The sequence below is a fragment of the Xenopus tropicalis genome, chromosome 5, assembly GCF_000004195.4.
Source record: "Xenopus tropicalis strain Nigerian chromosome 5, UCB_Xtro_10.0, whole genome shotgun sequence".
Taxonomy (NCBI): Eukaryota; Metazoa; Chordata; class Amphibia; order Anura; family Pipidae; genus Xenopus; species Xenopus tropicalis.
In genome coordinates this window covers 7,793,746-7,817,437 of record NC_030681.2, presented here as the reverse complement: position 1 = coordinate 7,817,437, position 23,692 = coordinate 7,793,746, and the positions used below count along the sequence as shown (strand labels likewise).

Here is a 23,692-nt window from a genome sequence, read left to right as displayed (position 1 = left end):
CAGTCACTGAGGGGTTCTGTGCCCATATAAAGGCACAAGGCTGCAGGCTGAGTTATACAGGGAACTCTGAGTATCACTCATGTATTATAAGGGGTAATGTACCCCCTACTGTAAATGATAAGGATATTTAACACAATTTAAATTGGTGCTACTTTCCTTGCATATTTATTTAGCCTTTAACTGAACTAGCTGTGCATTGTGGGAAGACCTACATACCAGCTACATTGCAGCTGCAGCCTTACAGAGTAGCTTGCCAAACAGTCCCCCATTGAACCTACTAAGCCCGTTTTCAAACAAAACATTAATGCTTTACCGTACAATAAACTCTGACCGGTGATAAAGACCATGCACGGCTCTGCTCCTGCCAACAATAATAATAATTAACATTGGCTCCTTCTGCCAGGGGATTTTCATTGTCCTAAGGAGAGGCTGCGGAATGTCCGGCTGTCAGAGATACATTCGGCAGGATGGGACTTAATCCTTCAATTTGCTGGAGACTGGGGCACAAGAAGTAAATTCCAGGACACTGCTGTAACTTGTACAGAGGGCGCATATAAGCCAAATATTATGACTGCCACAGCCTGGCGTGGTACTAACTGTGTATTCTGGGGGCATACTGCATACGTACTTGATCCCAACTAAGATATAATTACCCCTTATTGGGGCAGAACAGCCCTATTGGGTTTATTTCATGGTTAAATGATTCCCTTTTCTCTGTAATAATAAAACAGTACCTGTACTTGATCCCAACTAAGATATAATTACCCCTTATTGGGGCAGAACAGCCCTATTGGGTTTATTTAATGGTTAAATGATTCCCTTTTCTCTGTAATAATAAAACAGTACCTTTACTTGATCCCAACTAAGATATAATTACCCCTTATTGGGGGCAGAACAGCCCTATTGGGTTTATGTAATGGTTAAATGATTCCCTTTTCTCTGTAATAATAAAACAGTACCTGTACTTGATCCCAACTAAGATATAATTACCCCTTATTGGGGGCAGAACAGCCCTATTGGGTTTATTTAATGGTTAAATGATTCCCTTTTCTCTGTAATAATAAAACAGTACCTGTACTTGATCCCAACTAAGATATAATTACCCCTTATTGGGGGCAGAACAGCCCTATTGGGTTTATTTAATGGTTAAATGATTCCCTTTTCTCTGTAATAATAAAACAGTACCTGTACTTGATCCCAACTAAGATATAATGACCCCTTATTGGGGGCAGAACAGCCCTATTGGGTTTATTCAATATTTAAATGATTTTTAGCAGACTTAAGTTATGGAGATCCAAATTACAGAAAGATCCCTTATCCAGAAAACCCCAGGTCCGAGCATTCTGGATAACAGGTGCCGTACCTGTACTAAGAAAGCAGTTCCAGCCCCATAGTGGCAGCCGCACTCTACTTTCCCCCACAAATTCTAAACACACAGTAGCAGTCAGAGGTAGCCCAGCGGGTAAAAGTGTGATTACTGGTAATTCCATTTCATATGAGTATTAAGCAGACGGAGGTTTAAGAGCAGCGCTTTCAGTAATGAGGGCTTATCCCCTGGGAACCATGCCAGAGCTGTGAAACCCAACCATTAAATACAGGTGACTGACTGGCATTAGCACTAATTATACCCACATTTCTCAGGGGTTTTTTTTAAGCTGCGACCTCTTAAATAAAAACAAACCAAAAATATACACAAACCAAATACATACGCAGGTATTGGATCCGTTATCCGAAAACCCGTAATCCAGATTTTTAAAAATGATTTCCCTTTTTCTCTGATACCAACTAAGATATAATTAATACTTATTAAAGGCCAAACAATCCTATTGGATTTATTTCATGTTTAAATTATTTTTTAAAGGAAAAGGAAAGTCATTTTGGCATTTTACTGCCAATAGATTTGCCACATTAGTGCCACCAAGAACAATATATTTATTCTGCAGAAACCATTACCTTAAGATAGTAGCGGCCATTTTAAGTAGCTTCCTGCCTGCAGTCTAGCCGTTATAGCTGAGATCACACATTCCTAAGGGGGGGGAGGGAGTTTTTAGCATTCTTATGGGAGGGGGAGCAGGAGAGGGGAGAGAGGAGAGAACTGCGCAGACTCTGGCCACGGGAATTACGGATGTTTCTGAGAGAAGAAGTCAGACACTGGAACATCATGTTTAAAAAAAGAGAGACAAGAAATCCTGTTTCTTTTGATAGAGGACTCAGTGCAGCGTTTCTGTGAGTGCTTATGGCTGTATTTACATAGACCTTTCTGATAAAGCTTACTTAATTTTTACCTTTCCTTCTCCTTTAATAGGCAGGGGTGGGCAGACTTTTTTCGGTCCCGATCCACCGATGACCGGGGAATGCGGAAGTGCGGCGTGAATGCGTGCCTACGCGACGCAGCAAACGTATGCAGCACTTCCGCATCACCAGCTTGATCACGGTCCACCAAAAATCCAAGGGGGATAGACTGGTGGACCGCTATCAATGTATTGGCCACCCTTGGCCAATACGGGTATGGGGATCCAAATTTTGGAAAGCTCCATTACCTGGAAAACCCCAGGTCCTAAGCATTCTGGATAACATGTATATATAATTTTACACTTTTTTGCACTTCTGTATGGTTGCACTGATGCCACTGCATCTGTCCTGCTTCTTTTGCACAAATGCACTGACTGATGTTAGGACTGAGAGTTTAGAAAAGTAGCAAAGCAGAGTAGAAAAGGGAGCTTCTTTCCATGCCAGCCCCATTGCACGCTGGGTAATGTAGTTTTACATAGACCTTGGCTGTAGGCTATTTGTTAAATACAAACTACATTACCCAACATGCATTGGGAGCAGCATTCCAGGTACAAACCCACCAAGGCTTCAGAAAGCAGCCCAAATCCATTCCTTGGTGGGTTTGTACTTTGGAAACCCACCTGAGCTTTGAATTAGTAGCCCAATTTGGCAGAAAAAATGCCAACCTAGCAACCCATATCTTGATTTAAATTGCCTCACACGAAGCTTAACTTTCCCCTGTAAAGTTAGCCAATGGGATTGAGCCTTACTGTCCTGTGGAAGCCCTTGTTACCCAGCAACACCTAAGTAATTTCACAAGGCGGGAAATTTACAGAACAGGAAGTGCCCCTAACACAAACACACACAGACACAAATATAAAAATATACAGATAATGAAACTGAAAAGAAATATTCTGATTTCAGCCACCATGTGTAACTGTAGGTGCCATTTGCAGTACCCATGCCTCTGTAACTTGTTGTTCTGGTGATCCCCGGCCGCCGCCTGTATATTTCTGACAGAAGATGGGTCGGGCGCATGGGGCAGGGCCCACAATGTAACATTTGGTACTCGGCTGGGTAGCTGCAGCTCTTTGTGGTCTTGTGCAAATCAGCTGCACTCTCTCAGGATGTTTAGCCGAGTGTATCTAATAGTAAACACGTGGTTTGACTGAAGGGATTTTACGCTGCAGAGGATTCAATAAGGCGTGTATACACCGACGCTCAGAGTATTACACCATTTATAAACCCTTTGTTACATGAACAAAACGTGGCCCCGGGGCTTTTATACAACTCCCGGCGTCCCCTAACTGTCAGTCTCTGCAGTATGGACGGTGTGTGAGATGTCTAAAGGGAAAGGTTTCCCTGTTAACAAATATCATTATAAGCGCTTCAGTTTAACCTTCTTGTTGCTCCAAACCAATATTGCCTCATTCTATCTCCCAGCATGTTCTATCAAGGAATAAATATAAGAGTGTGGGGAGTATGGGAGATGTGGCCTATCTGTATAACACTGCTAAGCAGAATTCAAGCCCTCCAGGCTCAGGATAGAGTCTCTGGGCTCCCTGCACCCTAACCTTACTGGTTCTGTTCCACTCGTGCTGAGACATGGGAATGCCTCTGCCATAAGTTCTAGACCACTAAGGATGCAAAATCACATCACCTAGAGCTCATTCATATGGGGCTATGAGCAAACTTAGGGGGCTGTTCCTGCTGAATTGTGCTTAGTACAGGGGAATCCCTATGTGCCATAGTTTTATGGTATCTCTCTGTACAGGCTATGAGCAAACTTAGGGGGCTGTTCATGCTGAATTGTGCTTAGTACAGGGGAATCCATATGCTGCCATAGTTTCATGGTATCTCTAGGTACAGAGGCCTTTAAAAAAGCAGGAATGATGGAGAAAATGAGATTTAGATGTCAGAATACAAGCTGGCTGTCGGCACTGTATGAAAAGGAATTCAGTAACAATAACCATGTGGGGCCTGTCAGAGTGCAACCCAAGTTCCCGCAAAGCCCCTTAATGTTATTTGATTAAAAGCAGAACCTCGAGCAGGAAGAACCAACTGTTCTGACTGTCAAGAGAAAAGGGACAAGGCAGGAATGCCAGCTTTGTTACAACACGCTCCGGGGAAGAGAAATGGAGGAGCCTCAATACACACAGCGCTGGCAGGAACAAGCCGAACAGAAAAGTTCTCACAAACTCTTTCAAAAGGAATATACCAAAAGACAATGGAAATCTGAATTTTTTACAGCATTAAATGGGGTGATACTGAGGGTGACCAAAAATTAATTAGACACAATTGCCTGGTATGCTGCTTCATATAAATGTGATGTTCTCCTCCCCAGTGGCACGTTATACTGTGACTAAATGTGATGTTCTCCTCCCCAGTGGCACGTTATACTGCGACTAAATGTGATGTTCTCCTCCCCAGTGGCACGTTATACTGCGACTAAATGTGATGTTCTCCTCCCCAGTGGCACGTTATACTGCCACCTTAGGGCTATGTGCTGCTCTCCTCTCTGACAGCCTGCTGTTCTCCCTGCTATACTGCCTCATCTATAGGTACTGCTCTCAAACACAATGTCCTTATCCTTAAGGGATAATGTACCCCCTACTGTAAATGATAAGGATATTAGCAGTCACTGAGGGGTTCTGTGCCCATATAAAGGCACAAGACTGCAGGCTGAGTTATACAGGGAACTCTGAGTATCACTCATGTATTATAAGGGATAATGTACCCCCTACTGTAAATGATAAGGATATTAGCAGTCACTGAGGGGTTCTGTGCCCCCCATATAAAGGCACAAGGCTGCAGGCTGAGTTATACAGGGAACTCTGAGTATCACTCATGTATTATAAGGGATAATGTACCCCCTACTGTAAATGATAAGGATATTAGCAGTCACTGAGGGGTTCTGTGCCCATATAAAGGCACAAGGCTGCAGGCTGAGTTATACAGGGAACTCTGAGTATCACTCATGTATTATAAGGGATAATGTACCCCCTACTGTAAATGATAAGGATATTAGCAGTCACTGAGGGGTTCTGTGCCCATATAAAGGCACAAGGCTGCAGGCTGAGTTATACAGGGAACTCTGAGTATCACTCATGTATTATAAGGGATAATGTACCCCCTACTGTAAATGATAAGGATATTAGCAGTCGCTGAGGGGTTCTGTGCCCATATAAAGGCACAAGGCTGCAGGCTGAGTTATACAGGGAACTCTGAGTATCACTCATGTATTATAAGGGATAATGTACCCCCTACTGTAAATGATAAGGATATTAGCAGTCACTGAGGGGTTCTGTGCCCATATAAAGGCACAAGGCTGCAGGCTGAGTTATACAGGGAACTCTGAGTATCACTCATGTATTATAAGGGATAATGTACCCCCTACTGTAAATGATAAGGATATTAGCAGTCACTGAGGGGTTCTGTGCCCCCATATAAAGGCACAAGGCTGCAGGCTGAGTTATACAGGGAACTCTGAGTATCACTCATGTATTATAAGGGATAATGTACCCCCTACTGTAAATGATAAGGATATTAGCAGTCACTGAGGGGTTCTGTGCCCATATAAAGGCACAAGGCTGCAGGCTGAGTTATACAGGGAACTCTGAGTATCACTCATGTATTATAAGGGATAATGTACCCCCTACTGTAAATGATAAGGATATTAGCAGTCACTGAGGGGTTCTGTGCCCCCCATATAAAGGCACAAGGCTGCAGGCTGAGTTACACAGGGTAAGTGCCTGTATCACAACTCTACCTGATTTTACAATTGATCTGATGGTAACCGTAGACTAAAGGCCAAATGCTCTGCTGGTTTCCCTTTATTTCATTAATAGCTATTATGGAAGACAAACACAATGAAAGCACAAGTACAGACGGCTGGTTTTCATACTCTCATCGCCGACTCCTTTGCATACAAATTATGCAAGAACCTCAAACTGGAAAAACAAATTCCAAACAGGAGAAACAATCACACATTCAAATTGGTTTGGGGCTAAACTCATTAATAAAACAAAGCATTCACCTGTCACCTCATTGAACTGAAACGGGGGGGGTTAATTAACTAAGGGACATATTAAGTTTTATTGGCCTAATTCTCTATTGTATAATGATCCATGTTATACCGGGTACAAACGCAGGAGATACAGTATATACCGGGTACAAACGCAGGAGATACAGTATATACCGGGTACAAACGCAGGAGATACAGTATATACCGGGTACAAACGCAGGAGATACAGTATATACCGGGTACAAACGCAGGAGATACAGTATATACCGGGTACAAACGCAGGAGATACAGTATATACCGGGTACAAACGCAGAAGATACAGTATATACCGGGTACAAACGCAGGAGATACAGTATATACCGGGCACAAACGCAGAAGATACAGTATATACCGGGCACAAACGCAGGAGATACAGTATATACCGGGTACAAACGCAGGAGATACAGTATATACCGGGTACAAACGCAGGAGATACAGTATATACCGGGTACAAACGCAGGAGATACAGTATATACCGGGTACAAACGCAGGAGATACAGTATATACCGGGTACAAACGCAGAAGATACAGTATATACCGGGTACAAACGCAGGAGATACAGTATATACCGGGTACAAACGCAGGAGATACAGTATATACCGGGTACAAACGCAGGAGATACAGTAATATACCGGGTACAAACGCAGGAGATACAGTATATACCGGGTACAGACGCAGGAGATACAGTATATTCCGGGTACAAAACGCAGGAGATACAGTATATACCGGGTACAAACGCAGGAGATACAGTATATACCGGGTACAAACGCAGGAGATACAGTATATACCGGGTACAAACGCAGGAGATACAGTATATACCGGGTACAAACGCAGGAGATACAGTATATACCGGGTACAAACGCAGGAGATACAGTATATACCGGGTACAAACGCAGAGATACAGTATATACCGGGTACAAACGCAGGAGATACAGTATATACCGGGTACAAACGCAGGAGATACAGTATATACCGGGTACAAACGCAGGAGATACAGTATATACCGGGTACAAACGCAGGAGATACAGTATATACCGGGTACAGACGCAGGAGATACAGTATATTCCGGGTACAAACGCAGGAGATACAGTATATACCGGGTACAAACGCAGGAGATACAGTATATACCGGGTACAAACGCAGGAGATACAGTATATACCGGGTACAAACGCAGAAGGTACAGTATATACCGGGTACAAACGCAGGAGATACAGTATATACCGGGTACAAACGCAGGAGATACAGTATATTCCGGGTACAAACGCAGGAGATACAGTATATACCGGGTACAAACGCAGGAGATACAGTATATACCGGGTACAAACGCAGAAGGTACAGTATATACCGGGTACAAACGCAGAAGATACAGTATATACCGGGTACAAACGCAGGAGATACAGTATATACCGGGTACAAACGCAGAAGGTACAGTATATACCGGGTACAAACGCAGAAGATACAGTATATATCGGGTACAAACGCAGAAGATACATACATATTCTATAGCCCAGATGTTGCTGGATTATGATTCCCAAAATTCATCCACATATGATGAAGACCAAAAGCATGCTGGGTATTGTAGTCCAGCAGAATCTGGAGAAGCATGGATAGGAAACCTGGCTTGTAATGGGCCAACGGGGTTATTTATAAGTGTGTCTATACTAAGATATTGCCCCTATTGACACTATTCATTAAATGTTACCCCCAACTTGCAGCTAGGGAAGCAATTCATTCAGATGCATGGCTGCACATAAATCAGTTCAGTCTGCAGCATCAAACCGAATTGCTCATTAGCCATGCAGCATATGGATTCAATAGGTGGCAAGTATTAAAGGGGTGAGGTTGCAACTAGGGATGCACCGAACCCAGTATTTTGGGTTCAGCCGAACCCCCGAATCGATCCCGATGGATTCGGCCGAATACTGAACCAAATCCTAATCCTAATTAGCAAATGCTAATTAGGATCCAGAAGGGGTTAAAGTTGCTGCACACTTCGCTTCCCTGTTCATACGGACATTTAACCCTTCCAAATCCTGATTATTATAATTATTAATTATACAAATTGGGATTTGGATTCGGTTCAGCCAGGACCATAGATTCGGCCGAATCCTGGGCGAATACCGAACCAAATACTGGATTCGGTGCATCCCTAGATGCAACCATACTTGCAGCCGATGTCCGCGTAATTGCATTTGTTTCAATGCGTCGGGCACAGTTGCAGTTGACGTGCCCCCCCCCCCTTGCAGCTGCAATTAAACTGGGGGATAATGCTGTATTATGGGTAAGACAGGGCTGTATTTTTTTCACAAAGGATATATATATATATATATTTTTTTTATATATATATATATATATATAAAATATTGGATTTGGTGCATCCCTAGTGTAGAGATAGAAATACAAATCAAATTTGGTCAAATTCAACCATTCCCCCAAAGAGCATTTGCAACACTAATATTTCTATTATCTCTTCCTGTTTATAATGAATTTGGACCAACTGTAAGAATATTTTTTTTTCCTTCACTCCCAACTGGCAAATACTATTATTTCCTATACGGGGAGTTAGAAGTCATTCCCACATCGCCATTAATGCCAAATGTCAAACAGACACTGAGTAGGAAAATACACACTGACTCTGTGTCGCTCGGCCACGTAAAGGTTCTTTGGTTCAATTCACAAATTCCACGAAGCTAGTCGCCAGTTAGGAAACTTATAACTTTATGGAAAAAATACAGCAGGCGACGTGGGACCTCTACCAGTTTGTCCCGAGTACAGAAACCCAGCAGATTCCCTACATTCTACTCAAACAGCGAAGGCTGCGCATATGGGCTACACTCTATAGAGATACATAGGCAGGTCTGTCCATGTTACTACCTGCTCTGCTTTATATACAGAGGCCTTGTGTTCTATTGAAACTGGCCCCTTGTCATCAGATTTAACAGTTATTGCACCAAGGAATGTAAATACTATCAGCTCCTCTCATTAGTATCAAAATACTTCCACTTGTAAAGCAGTGAGCCTAGGGGGCAGTTACTCCAATATTTCTATATATCTGTAACCTTGTTATGGGCTAAGGGGGCCCAGCCTGAAGGCCAGTTAGGGGGGGATTTGGGGTGAGTGCTTATTTGTGCCCTGGGTACCCCTGGAACTATAGCGGGGTGACTGTTACCCCAATGTTTCTATATATCTGTAACCTTGTTATGGGCTAAGGGGGCCCAGCCTGAAGGCCAGTTAGGGGGGGATTTGGGGTGAGTGCTTATTTGTGCCCTGGGTACCCCTGGAACTATAACAGGGTGACTGTTACCCCAATGTTTCTATATATCTGTAACCTTGTTATGGGCTAAGGGGGCCCAGCCTGAAGGCCAGTTAGGGGGGGATTTGGGGTGAGTGCTTATTTGTGCCCTGGGTACCCCTGGAACTATAGCAGGGTGACTGTTACCCCAATGTTTCTATATATCTGTAACCTTGTTATGGGCTAAGGGGGCCCAGCCTGATGGCCAGTTAGGGGGGGATTTGGGGTTCTATTTTGCCTTAATGTCACAAAGATATTGATACATAACAACAAAAAGTCCAAATCTTCCTGACCACAGGGTGTGAAAATTTGCTGTTCTGTATCACTTATCTAGAACATAATTTGGCAACAGAGGGAAGTCAACTTGGAAGGAGGAAAAGGAACATTTTCCTTGTGTGACCCATAAGCCACCCACAGAGGAGCTTGTATCTTGTATCAGGAACCCGGGGAATACAGATTCAGACCTTGAGGAGTAAGAAGAGATTTCTGTGAAACGAAGGGAAAGAGGAAGAAATCGCGGCCAGGGCTGTATCACGGAAACACTGTGGAATGGAAAATTGGCAGCTCTTGGGCTTGGGAAACTAATTCTACCTGTCAGGGCAGGGGGAGAGAACAAAGAGGGGGGGCCCCTCGCTGGGAACGGCTGGAGGGAACGGATGAAAAGGGACACTGTTCTCTCATTTGAAACCTCAGTAAACTGATCCCTTTAAACTAAACAGTCGGACAATTCTCCCCAGGATGGAAAATGTCGAGTCGCAGATATACAAATATTCCAAGCTCTTCATTAGGGCGACGGGGCTGATACTGCCATTTGTTTACTCTAGATAGGGTGAGAGGGAAGCCCTTCTAACTGGCGCTCCTCTGTGCTGAGCGGCGGCCGCCTTTCATCTGCGCAGGTTGCAAACGTTTCCTGCATACTTGCCTGAGAATTCACATGTTTGTGCTTTTATAATGAACAAAAACATCTAAGAGAAGCGCCAAAAATCTTACAGGCCCCTCCCATCTCCACCCCCCCAACTCATTCAGTGATCAGATCAATTGAAAATTCAGGGACACATCAATAAAATTCAGCTGGAAGGGCTGCACCGCCTGCAATTAGATGTAAATGCAAGTGCGGCCCTGCAACATGCATTTATTAAACATGTCCCTGAATTTTTGAGGGATCTGGCCCAACAAACAAATGCACTTGTACGTACATGTAAACCTGTGTCTATGTGCATTCCTGCAAACTTTCCATGGAAAAACTACAGGGCTCATTTGTATTTATTTACCCAGATCTGCCCAAACCACGCCCACAATCTGCACAAACCACACCCAGAACACCACCCAGGGGCCCTGCAGGTGCAGTTTCCCTTTAAAAAACACTGGCTTGCTCATTTAAAGACTGCAGTGGGATTTCTGGGAGGGGGCAAGTTGCCTGAGCTGAACATTGTTAAAAGTAAAGGCCAAGTCAGAGAGGCTGCTGCTAATACAGGTATGGGATCCCTTATCCGGAAACCCAAGCTCCGAATTACGGAAAGCCCATCTCCCATAGACCCCATTTTAATCAAATAATTCAGATTTTTAAACCTGATTTCCTTTTTCTCTGTAATAATAAAACAGTACCTGTACTTGATCCCAACTAAGATATAATTACCCCTTATTGGGGCAGAACAGCCCTATTGGGTTTATTTCATGGTTAAATGATTCCCTTTTCTCTGTAATAATAAAACAGTACCTGTACTTGATCCCAACTAAGATATAATTACCCCTTATTGGGGCAGAACAGCCCTATTGGGTTTATTTAATGGTTAAATGATTCCCTTTTCTCTGTAATAATAAAACAGTACCTGTACTTGATCCCAACTAAGATATAATTACCCCTTATTGGGGCAGAACAGCCCTATTGGGTTTATTTCATGGTTAAATGATTCCCTTTTCTCTGTAATAATAAAACAGTACCTGTACTTGATCCCAACTAAGATATAATTACCCCTTATTGGGGGCAGAACAGCCCTATTGGGTTTATTTAATGGTTAAATGATTCCCTTTTCTCTGTAATAATAAAACAGTACCTGTACTTGATCCCAACTAAGATATAATTACCCCTTATTGGGGGTAGAACAGCCCTATTGGGTTTATTTCATGGTTAAATGATTCCCTTTTCTCTGTAATAATAAAACAGTACCTGTACTTGATCCCAACTAAGATATAATTACCCCTTATTGGGGCAGAACAGCCCTATTGGGTTTATTTAATGGTTAAATGATTCCCTTTTCTCTGTAATAATAAAACAGTACCTGTACTTGATCCCAACTAAGATATAATTACCCCTTATTGGGGGCAGAACAGTCCTATTGGGTTTATTTCATGGTTAAATGATTCCCTTTTCTCTGTAATAATAAAACAGTACCTGTACTTGATCCCAACTAAGATATAAATAATCCTTATTGGATGTAAAACAATACTATTGGGTTTAATTACTGTTTTTTTTTATTTCTTAGTAGACTTAAGGTATGAAGATCCAAATTACAGAAATACCCCTTATCCGGAATACCCTTGGTCCCGAGAATTCTGGATAACAGGTCCTATACCTGTACTCCTATTTAGAGATATTACTGGTGGGACAATAAAGGCTTGGGGGTACGTGTCCCCCTCAGTTATACACTTTCCCTCTTCCAGTTATTCTTGCAGTTATACAGTCAGTGACAGAATTTAGTATTTTTACCCGGATCCAATGTAGAAAGTAACATTATTTTAGTGCCATTCAGTGGGGTTGGGAGCTGCCGCTTTGTGTTACAGAAATCTTGCTTTTGCCAACAAGCTTGATGTGAAAGCTCAGAACTTTCTGCAGAACCATAACCACATTTAAGGCTTTTTTTTTTCCACCCGGGGTTACAATGTACCTCGCCCACGCCCTGCGCACCGAGCCTCAGCCGCTCCACTACTGACAAACACAACGGCCTGAGTTACACTGCTGCAGCCTGGCTTGAAACGGGAAGTCACAGGCAACTTGTCATAAATATAAATATAATATTCAATCTATTCTTATTACTTGGGTGTAATTAGCAGGACTACTAATATATATTTAAAGGAGAACTTAACTCTGAACATAATGTCACAGTGGCACAAATCCTATCTGATCCCCCCCATTGTAAGCAGCAGTCCTGCCCTGCTTTATGGCTGAGATTCTAGCTATCTGTATAACAGAGCATTCTGTCATAGTGGCACAGATCCTATCTGATCCCCCCATTGTAAGCAGCAGTCCTGCCCTGCTTTATGGCTGAGATTCTAGCTATCTGTATAACAGAGCATTCTGTCACAGTGGCACAGATCCTATCTGATCCCCCCATTGTAAGCAGCAGTCCTGCCCTGCTTTATGGCTGAGATTCTAGCTATCTGTATAACAGAGCATTCTGTCACAGTGGCACAGATCCTATCTGATCCCCCCATTGTAAGCAGCAGTCCTGCCCTGCTTTATGGCTGAGATTCTAGCTATCTGTATAACAGAGCATTCTGTCACAGTGGCACAGATCCTATCTGATCCCCCCCCATTGTAAGCAGCAGTCCTGCCCTGCTTTATGGCTGAGATTCTAGCTATCTGTATAACAGAGCATTCTGTCACAGTGGCACAGATCCTATCTGATCCCCCCATTGTAAGCAGCAGTCCTGCCCTGCTTTATGGCTGAGATTCTAGCTATCTGTATAACAGAGCATTCTGTCACAGTGGCACAGATCCTATCTGATCCCCCCATTGTAAGCAGCAGTCCTGCCCTGCTTTATGGCTGAGATTCTAGCTATCTGTATAACAGTATCAGTTGAATTGTAGAACATTCCTTTTTTTTTTACTATTTATATAAACATTTGTATAGTTTTAACTCCCTATCAGACCTCCAGTTTTAGTCTAGCAAATGTGTCACTAACGCGGGTCCCTGACGTAGTTCCTGGGCTCAGCGCTGATGAAATGCAAATGAAAGAGAAGTACGAGCAACAAACAGTGTCAGGCTTGCGATAAAAGGAAAGCTGCTCTTACGTAGACGTGCCACACACAGCACTTACAGATACGTGTTTGACTTTCCATTCCTGGATAAACCATCAGCTATAAAGTTCATGTGTCCTGTTGGCTACGTACAACCACTTTCCATTTGCCCTGACGGCTTCTTGGGAAAAGAGCTGTATTTTAGGCTTTGGATCTAAATCATTTGTTTCCACCTAGGCCTAGCTTAAGCTTATACATGCATCGATATCATTGTACAAAACATCGTTCTGTACCAGTTTCGGACTGTGTGTGGCTTACGAATTATCATCCCAATAATTTTCATACCAAGGTGATCGGTCGTTTAGCCGACTGGAGGCCCTACAATGGGAGTCCCTTTGGTACGATTGGTGCCTGTAACTAGTGATGGGTGAAATGTTTTGCCAGACATGGATTTGTGGCGAATTTCCACGTTTCACCATTGGCGGATTGTTTTGTGAAACAGATAAAAAAATTCGCCACTGAAAAATTCGCCGTGCGTCCAAAAATTGTCGCCCACGTCAAAAGAATAGTCGGGCGACGAAAGAATAGCCGCGGGAGACAAAAGAATAGCCGCGGGAGACAAAAGAATAGCAGCGGGCGACAAAAGAATAGCCGCGGGCGACAATTTTTTTTTTTGACGTGCGACATTTTCGCACTCTCGTGAATTTTTCTCTGTTTCGCAAATCTTTTGAAAGATTCGCGAATTTTTTGGGACAGATTCGCTCATCACTACCTGTAACTATTTCATGCTCAGAACCCCCTCCCATTGGTTATATTTAGGGCTTTATCCTACAGTTTCAGGCTGAATGTGAGTTTTAGATCGTTGCATTTAAACATACGATCGATATCCGAACTTTAGTCGGAAGAACGTGTATGGCCGGCTTTACTTAGCATACCTACCTGCCAACATGAGAATATTAAAGGAAAACTAAATACCAAATTATGTGCCATTTTATTATGGGGACCGTAGTCACGAGGCCAGCATATTTTAGTGTAGGAGGCACCACCACCAGGTTGCTAGGTTCTTATAAGTAGCTCCCTAAGTATCTCCCTGTGCCAGGGGTAGCAGAAGATGTTTTTGGTTGGGGGGTGGGGCAGGAGAGGGAGGATTTTTGGACACGAATACTTTTTGTGGCCAAACAGAGCCTTCCTTGAAGCCCATCCGCATTGTCCCTCTCCCGCCCAAGCTGCCCGCCGCTCGGCCATGGCCCCCCAGGTTCCGACGCCTATGCCCTGTGCTAAATAAAGCCGGGTGCATGTGTAGTACAGTAATTACATGTTTACTTGCTTTGTCCCACTACCCGACCCACAACTGCGCAACCTTATCCGCAACCCACTGACCATCATTAAACAGGAAGTGCTGTTGTTGCAAATGGGAAGTAACATCATCAAAGGTGGGCGGGGGGCAGAAAAAAGTTTTAAAAAATGTTTAAAGAAGTAAAATATAGATACTATAGGTAATATAATATAAGATAAAAAATATGTATAAGACCTGCAACTCAACCCAAAAGCCTCAGACCCGCAACCCGCCGACCCAGCATCTGAAAATCCTACCCACAACCTGCAGGTACCCGACCCCCTGCAGGACTCACAGAGGCACCCATATGTATTATATAAGGATATATTTATCTATACAGTCCCCACTAACCCCACTAACTTTCTGATTTTTCTTTTCTTTTTTGCAAAATACAATTGATAACAGTCTCTATAAGCTTTTTGATGCTTAATGGGAGGGGGGTTGTTTAATGTAACATCAGCTTTTCTGCATAAAGAGGAGATACAGGAGATACACAGCCCAAAAGCATTGCAGTAAAGACATTTTGTAGGTAATAGGCGCGGAACAGTTCCCATTTAATTCAAGCCCTGTTTTGTTTTGTTTTTTTATTTTTGCCTTTTCCTTGGTGATAAAATCGTACTTAACGCAGCGGAAAAGAACTGTGAAGTGGAAAATACACATAAAGGGTTTGGAAAATCATGCACTTATGAAACTGCCTGGAAGGTCAGCTATCCGGTGGCACTGCAAAACAAACCTAGCTGGGCCAGAACCACAGCTGTTTCAAGTGGTACTAGAGGCTCGGGCAAACACAAACGCCATTGTTTTAGTCAGAAGGAATGTTTAACCTTTTGGCTTTGGGTTTTGGTAACGCTGGGAGCGACACCTTAACAACAACTGAAGGGCCACGAGCTGCCCAATACTCATATCCTATCACTTTAGGTGCTGCTGTAGTTTATCCCAATATTTATGTCCTTAGGTGTGGGGGTGCTATTTTCACCAGGCACTGCAATGATATACTTTACTATAGGTGTTCTTGTCCCCAACCTTTACTTTTACATATAACAAACGTGGGGAATAACACAAGCATGAAAAAAGTTCCTATATAAGTCCCAATAAGGGCTATGATTGGCTATTTAATAGCCCAATGTTGACTGGCAGCCTACAGGAGGCTCTGTTTGTCAGTACGCATGGTCTTTATGCCTCCAAAACTTGCTTCCAATTCAAAAATTCTAAATTAACTACCTACTTTGAGGCCACTGGGAGCAAAATCCAAGGGGTTGGTGAGCACCTTGTTGCCCCCGAGCCACTGGTTGGAGAACACTATTAGTTACACTTCCACTATAGGCATTGTTATGCTGTTATTTCCAGTGCTGCTATAGGAGTTGCTCTGTTATTATTCCCATTGCTGCTATAGGTGTTACTGGGTCCCTACTGCCACTGCTATTGGGTCTGCTGTGCTATTATCCCCTGCAAAAACAGCCACCACTGTACTACTATGCCAGACAGTCTGGGCAGTCAAGAACAGTCTATGCACAAAAGCTTTCCCTGAGCTCTGGCCAGAAATATCAACATACACTTACCACCCGAGGCTTCGGTTGCTCGATGGTCTGCAGGAAAGGAGTGCTCTTCTCTGGGGATTTCTCTGGGTCACTGGAGATATCATCTTCCGACTCATCCCAAGAGGAAGAGAAGCCGGTGGAAGAAGCAGACGAGGATGACAGTTTCCTAGGCAAACATGTTGGTGGATTGGTGTCGGGGCTAATGCTTTCTTCGCCATCTTCTCCATGGTCAGTCACAATGACGGCAGGTATAAGTCCCGGCTTTGCATTCCCAGGTGAGGTTGGTTTATCAAAGTCATTCACCTGGGGAATAGGGCTACACAGCTCTCCTGTGCACAGTGCAATGTTACCAATGGACAAAGTATTCACCCCAGGGGAAATGACCATTGGTGATGGAGGAGCTGTTGATGTTTCTTCCTGGCTGGAGCAGGACAACCTGCGACGTGTTTCTGGTCCGAAATTAAAAGCCGTCACTTCTCTTCTGTTTCTACGTAAAGGCGATGGTGACCGACTGCCCAGTCGGGGACTATGAAGCACCGGGGAGGTGGGACTGTTCTGGGCCTGAATGTGAGCTTCAAAAAGCTCCACAAACTGATTGACTTGCACATTCTGAAGCTCCCTTTGAATCCGAGACAGACGCCTCTTCTCCTCAGATTCCATTAACCACGTCCCCTGACCCATTCCAGATCCCGAAGTGGAGCCTTGTCCAAGCTCTGACAATGTCCTGGAACGTGAGGCTATCAAAGACCCTGTTTCTCCCACGTGCCCTCCATGAAGCCTTAGTGGAGAAGGACTCCGGTCACTTCTTGGCATTTGTCTGTCTCTCCTACTCCAGCTCGGGCTGCGACCTCTCAATGTGAGTCGATCTTGCTCTTCTGTAGGGAAAATAAAAGCGCTGGAGTTGTTGTTCTTGGGAGAGCACCCAGGGCTGGAGGGGCCCGTGCTACGGAGAGGCAGTGAAGGGCTGGCCGGATAATAGGCGCTCCGTCTCTCGGGTACAGGCAGCACCGGTCTCTGGCAACTCGGGCTAGTTTTAGTCACGCTGACACTGCCTGTATTCACATTGTTGTTATTCATGATCACCAAACTATTCAAGGCATAACAAAATACAGCCATAGTAGTGTGAGGAGGTGGCTCGGCACTGAAGGCTCACGTGCGGGGTTCCCAAAGGCTTCTTTTCCAGAACAGCATTGCCCGGAACGCTCAAGTAAAGAAAGCTGCTCTGGGCACTTGCCCAAACCTCCATAAACAAATCAGCTGTAAAAAGAGAAGGAGAGACGTGTAAATGACGGAGCTTCTCCACGTGGTCTGTTTCCCAGTGAACACAAAGCATACTGGAACCAACACAAAGGAACTGAATTGGTGCTGGGCTTTTGGCTTTGGTTCTGCCCCTAGTTCATGTAATAAAGAAACTAGATAGTAACAAGGCATTGCAACCAATCTAGTTTCCAGGGTCGGTGACTTTAGCAACATATCACTGAACAATCATTATAATAGCTAATGGTTAATTAATGAACAAAAAATGAATAGCAACGGCATTGGTACTGACATTCTTTCCCTTATACAGAAACCCGTTATCCAGAAAGTGCCAAATTACGGAAAGGCCATCTCCCATAGACTCCATTATAAGCAAATAATTCTAATTTTTAAAAATGATTTTCTCTGTAATTATAAAACAGTACCTTGTACTTGATCCCAACTAAGATATAATTACCCCTTATTGGGGCAGAACAGCCCTATTGGGTTTATTTCATGGTTAAATGATTCCCTTTTCTCTGTAATAATAAAACAGTACCTGTACTTGATCCCAACTAAGATATAATTACCCCTTATTGGGGCAGAACAGCCCTATTGGGTTTATTTCATGGTTAAATGATTCCCTTTTCTCTGTAATAATAAAACAGTACCTGTACTTGATCCCAACTAAGATATAATTACCCCTTATTGGGGCAGAACAGCCCTATTGGGTTTATTTCATGGTTAAATGATTCCCTTTTCTCTGTAATAATAAAACAGTACCTGTACTTGATCCCAACTAAGATATAATTACCCCTTATTGGGGGCAGAACAGCCCTATTGGGTTTATTTCATGGTTAAATGATTCCCTTTTCTCTGTAATAATAAAACAGTACCTGTACTTGATCCCAACTAAGATATAATTACCCCTTATTGGGGGCAAAACAATCCTATTGGGTTAATTCAATATTTAAATTATTTTTAGCAGACTTAAGTTATGGAGATCCAAATTACGGAAAGATCCCCTGTACGGAAAACCCCAGGTCCCAAGCATTCTGGATAACAGGTCCCATACCTGTATTATTTATTTTGCTTTTACCCAGCTGAACGTCCTTGTATCAAACTAAAGCCTATAAAAGCCAATAAAAAGTTCTTCACCTTGAAATTAACTATTAGTATGATGTAGACATTGATATTCTGAGACAATATGCAATTGGTCTCCATTTTTTATTTTTTTTGTAGGTTTTCAGTTATTTGGCTTTTAGTTCAGCAGCTCTCCAGTTTGGAATTTCAGCAGCTATCTGGTTGCTAGGGTCTTGTTTACCTTAGCAACCAGGTAGTGGTGTGAATGAGAGACTGGGATATGAATAGAAAAGGGACTAAAGAAAACAAGGAATAAAAAGTAACAATAAAAATAAAATTGTAGCATCAAAGAGAATGGAGATGGAGCACTCTCTATTCCAAGTAGAATCAAACATAAAGTATTACATAACAAACAAAATGCCATGCAACAACTTCCCCTTTAAATAATAAAGAGAGTCCCGGAGGTTGCTGGGTGCAGCGTAAACACAAAATGACGCTGAGCGAGAGCGATGTCGGTTTTATTGTGCTGTGTAAAGTTCAGGGTTGCTGCTCTATACTGCACCTCGTTGTATTCTCATTATTACGTCGATGAGAAATACTGGGCTCCCGGCCAGAAAGTGAGACTGGCAAAGCGCACAGAGAATATTAGACAATGCGATGGGGGGGGGAGTGGAAACACATTAATCCTCAGCATTCAGAAGGTAAAGCCCCAGAACTATTCATCAGGATCTGTAATGGGGCAATATGGCGGTCAGATTCTGTTCTGCAGAGCAGTAATATTCCCTGTAATAATAAAACAGTACCTGTACTTGATCCCAACTAAGATATAATTACCCCTTATTGGGGCAGAACAGCCCTATTGGGTTTATTTAATGGTTAAATGATTCCCTTTTCTCTGTAATAATAAAACAGTACCTGTACTTGATCCCAACTAAGATATAATTACCCCTTATTGGGGCAGAACAGCCCTATTGGGTTTATTTCATGGTTAAATGATTCCCTTTTCTCTGTAATAATAAAACAGTACCTGTACTTGATCCCAACTAAGATATAATTACCCCTTATTGGGGCAGAACAGCCCTATTGGGTTTATTTCATGGTTAAATGATTCCCTTTTCTCTGTAATAATAAAACAGTACCTGTACTTGATCCCAACTAAGATATAATTACCCCTTATTGGGGCAGAACAGCCCTATTGGGTTTATTTCATGGTTAAATGATTCCCTTTTCTCTGTAATAATAAAACAGTACCTGTACTTGATCCCAACTAAGATATAATTACCCCCTATTGGGGGTAGAACGCCAAGCCTACGGGTGGGTGATATTGGGCTAATTTGATCAAGTTAAACGATGGACTTAGGCACCGTTGGTCATGGGACCGCATCAACGAGCCAATGCGGTCCCCAGTCCAAATGCAAGATCAAACCTGCCTGATCAAGATCTGTCCAATTTCAGGCCAGATGTCGGGGAGGCCCATCATTGGTCTAGAATCGGTCTAAAGGACCAATATGACAGCTGAAATCTGCCCGTGTATGGCCATCTTAAAGCCTTACCAACTAAGCAGATCTTTCCCTGACTTGGCCACCCAGCTGGAAGGTCCCACCTAATTGATCTAATCCTCATCCCATTGATGGGTGATGCACCTACGGTATCAGGGGTTCTTCTAAGTAGAGGGACCCACACCAGTAAGTCGTATAACTTATATCATGTGGCCACAATTCCCACTGGGACATTCTTCTGGTAAGTCCCAGCAAGTCCCAGCAAGTGTAGGTGGCCCAAATCCCACCTATCCAATTTCCCACAAAAGTAGCCCAATCATCTCCAACTCCAAAAGTCCTTGGATAAAAAAGCTCTGACTCTTGAGGGGATTGGGGGTCCCAGATTTACCGTGCTAGAAATTGAACACCCACGTATCTATATATATAAAAAAAAAAACATTTTTTGGATCATGGAGCCTCCCAATGTTATTTTACCCACCATGAGCATCAACTAGATCTTCTCTGCTAGTAATCTCAATAAATAAAGAATTTCCTCCAGGATGTGAAGCGGAAGGATTCGGGACCTGGAGTCAATCCAATTTAAAGGGGCTGCAAACCCAAAAATAACATTTGGTCTAATGAAAGAAAATGTCTTCCTATATACATTCATGCACCATTTTCACCCGTTTGCTGGTAAATGTAATTGTCTTTGAAAGCAGATACTGTTCCTTTCTGCACTGGTGGTTCTGACTCTTGAAACAATATAGTAGAAGGCCACTAGCCTCCCGCCAAGACCCCAGTTCCTACAATACAATGTTTCTTCTGCTCACTGTTTCAATAGCCAGAACCAGCAGTGCAGAGAACAGTGAAAATGTGTAATGAATGTATATTGGAAAGCTGTTGGAAAGGGCCCCCCGCCATGGTACCCCCCTGCGTGCATCTATTTTGAGCAATTTGCTATACTATCAGCCTTCCTGTTCCTCCCCTCTGGCCTGAAACTGAAAAAGCTAATCTGGTTGTCGTGGGGGGGGGGGGGGGGTCACTGTCCCCACCAACTATAATAAGAAGCTAACTGACAATGAGGCTTAAGTTATCCTTTTTTTTTTCTTTGCCAGGGAGTTGAAGCCACCAGTAAGGTAGCGGTTACTTTTCCAGCCCGAGAGCTGCACAACTACATGACACAATTTTAAAACCACAAAATAAATGAAGACCAACTGCAAATTTTCTTGCGGTCTCCATTGTACCAAAAAGGTTAAACTACCCCTTGTATATTCTCTTCCTGCGTACTGATAAGCAGTTGTGAAAACTTCTTGTGGCCTTGGGCAATTCGCTGTTTTGTGCCACGGGGACAGCGTTTGGGTTGTAAGCTCTTTGGTTCAGGGTATGGAATGTTCCTTTATGTGTATTAGTGGCTCCTATATGTTTGCAGAGCATAGGTGTAATGCATCCAGCCATCCCTACACACTGCTGGTACAGCATCCATACGGATCCCTACAGTATCAATGTTACAGGGGGTGCAGCAGATCCCTACAGTATCAATGTTACAGGGGGTGCAGCAGATCCCTACAGTATCAATGTTACAGGGGGTGCAGCAGATCCCTACAGTATCAATGTTACAGGGGGTGCAGCAGATCCCTACAGTATCAATGTTACAGGGGGTGCAGCAGATCCCTACAGTATCAATGTTACAGGGGGTGCAGCAGATCCCTACAGTATCAATATTACAGGGGGTGCAGCAGATCCCTACAGTATCAATGTTACAGGGGGTGCAGCAGATCCCTACAGTATCAATGTTACAGGGGGTGCAGCAAACTGATACTGCAGCAGCCGTGTAACCGGGGGTACACAGAGCTATACAACTATACAGCAAATCTTATACTGTAGCCATCTAACTTGGGGTACAAGAAATCTATACTGTAGCCATGTAACTTGGGGTACAAATAATCTATACAGTAGCCATCTAACTTGGGGTACAAATAATCTATACTGTAGCCATCTAACTTGGGGTACAATAAATCTATACTGTAGCCATCTAACTTGGGGTACAAGAAATCTATAGCGTAGTCATGTAACTTGGGGTACAAGAAATCTATACTGTAGCCATCTATCTTGGGGTACAATAAATCTATACTGTAGGGACCATATAGAAGAGTAGACGGGGCAATACAGGAGGGGGTAGAGTGCTTATTTAACCCTTACCAGAGTTCTCTCTCCTCTTTCTGGGTAGTAATTGGCAGTTAAAGAGGCAGAGGTGCTGTCATCTCCTTGTGTGGCAGTCTCTCTGTCCCTGCAGTATTGGTGCTGTTACCCTCCCGGGCTGTCAGTACCATGGGACTCTACTGGTGCAGTCTCAGTGATGTGACTCTGTCAGTGCAGTCCCAGTGATAATACTCTATGTACAGTGAGAGTGATGTTAATCTCCTGGTGCAGTCACGGTGATGTTGCTCTCTCTCTACCCCTATGCAGTCACACAGTGATGTGCCTCTGTCTCTCTCTGGGTGCAGTCACACAGTGATGTCTCTCTCAGGGTGCAGTCACACAGTGATGTGCCTCTGTCTCTCTCTGGGTGCAGTCACACAGTGATGTGCCTCTGTCTCTCTCTGGGTGCAGTCACACAGTGATGTGCCTCTGTCTCTCTCTGGGTGCAGTCACACAGTGATGTGCCTCTGTCTCTCTCTGGGTGCAGTCATACAGTGATGTGCCTCTGTCTCTCTCAGGGCGCAGTCACACAGTGCTGTCTCAGGGCGCAGTCACACGGTGCAGTCTCAGGGCGAAGTCACACAGTGCAGTCTCAGGGCGCAGTCACACAGTGCTGTCTCTCTCAGGGCGCAGTCACACAGTGCTGTCTCTCTCAGGGCGCAGTCACACAGTGCTGTCTCTCTCAGGGCACAGTCACACAGAGATGTCTCAGGGCGCAGTCACACAGTGCAGTCTCAGGGCGCAGTCACACGGTGCAGTCTCAGGGCGCAGTCACACAGTGCAGTCTCAGGGCGCAGTCACACAGTGCAGTCTCAGGGCGCAGTCACACAGTGCTGTCTCTCTCAGGGCGCAGTCACACAGTGCTGTCTCTCTCAGGGCGCAGTCACACAGTGCTGTCTCTCTCAGGGCGCAGTCACACAGTGCTGTCTCTCTCAGGGCGCAGTCACACAGTGCTGTCTCTCTCAGGGCACAGTCACACAGAGATGTCTCAGGGCGCAGTCACACAGTGCAGTCTCAGGGCACAGTCACACAGTGCTGTCTCTCTCAGAGCACAGTCACACAGAGATGTCTCAGGGCGCAGTCACACAGTGCAGTCTCAGGGCGCAGTCACACAGTGCTGTCTCAGGGCGCAGTCACACAGTGCAGTCTCAGGGCGCAGTCACACAGTGCTGTCTCAGGGCGCAGTCACACAGTGCAGTCTCAGGGCGAAGTGACACAGTGCAGTCTCAGGGCGCAGT

At 44.0% G+C, this 23,692-nt stretch overlaps 1 protein-coding gene across 1 annotated transcript in view; it reads right to left on the bottom strand.

Moving 5' to 3' along the window:
- itpkb (inositol-trisphosphate 3-kinase B) overlaps positions 1 to 22,544 on the bottom strand; it is a 60,656-nt gene extending 38,112 nt beyond the window's left edge. Inside the window, 2 exon segments of the mRNA XM_002938844.5 lie at positions 16,480 to 17,715; positions 22,455 to 22,544. Coding sequence (XP_002938890.2) covers positions 16,480 to 17,574 — 1,095 coding nt within the window. The 5' untranslated portion in view covers positions 17,575 to 17,715; positions 22,455 to 22,544.
- Positions 22,545 to 23,692: the final 1,148 nt, after the last annotated feature.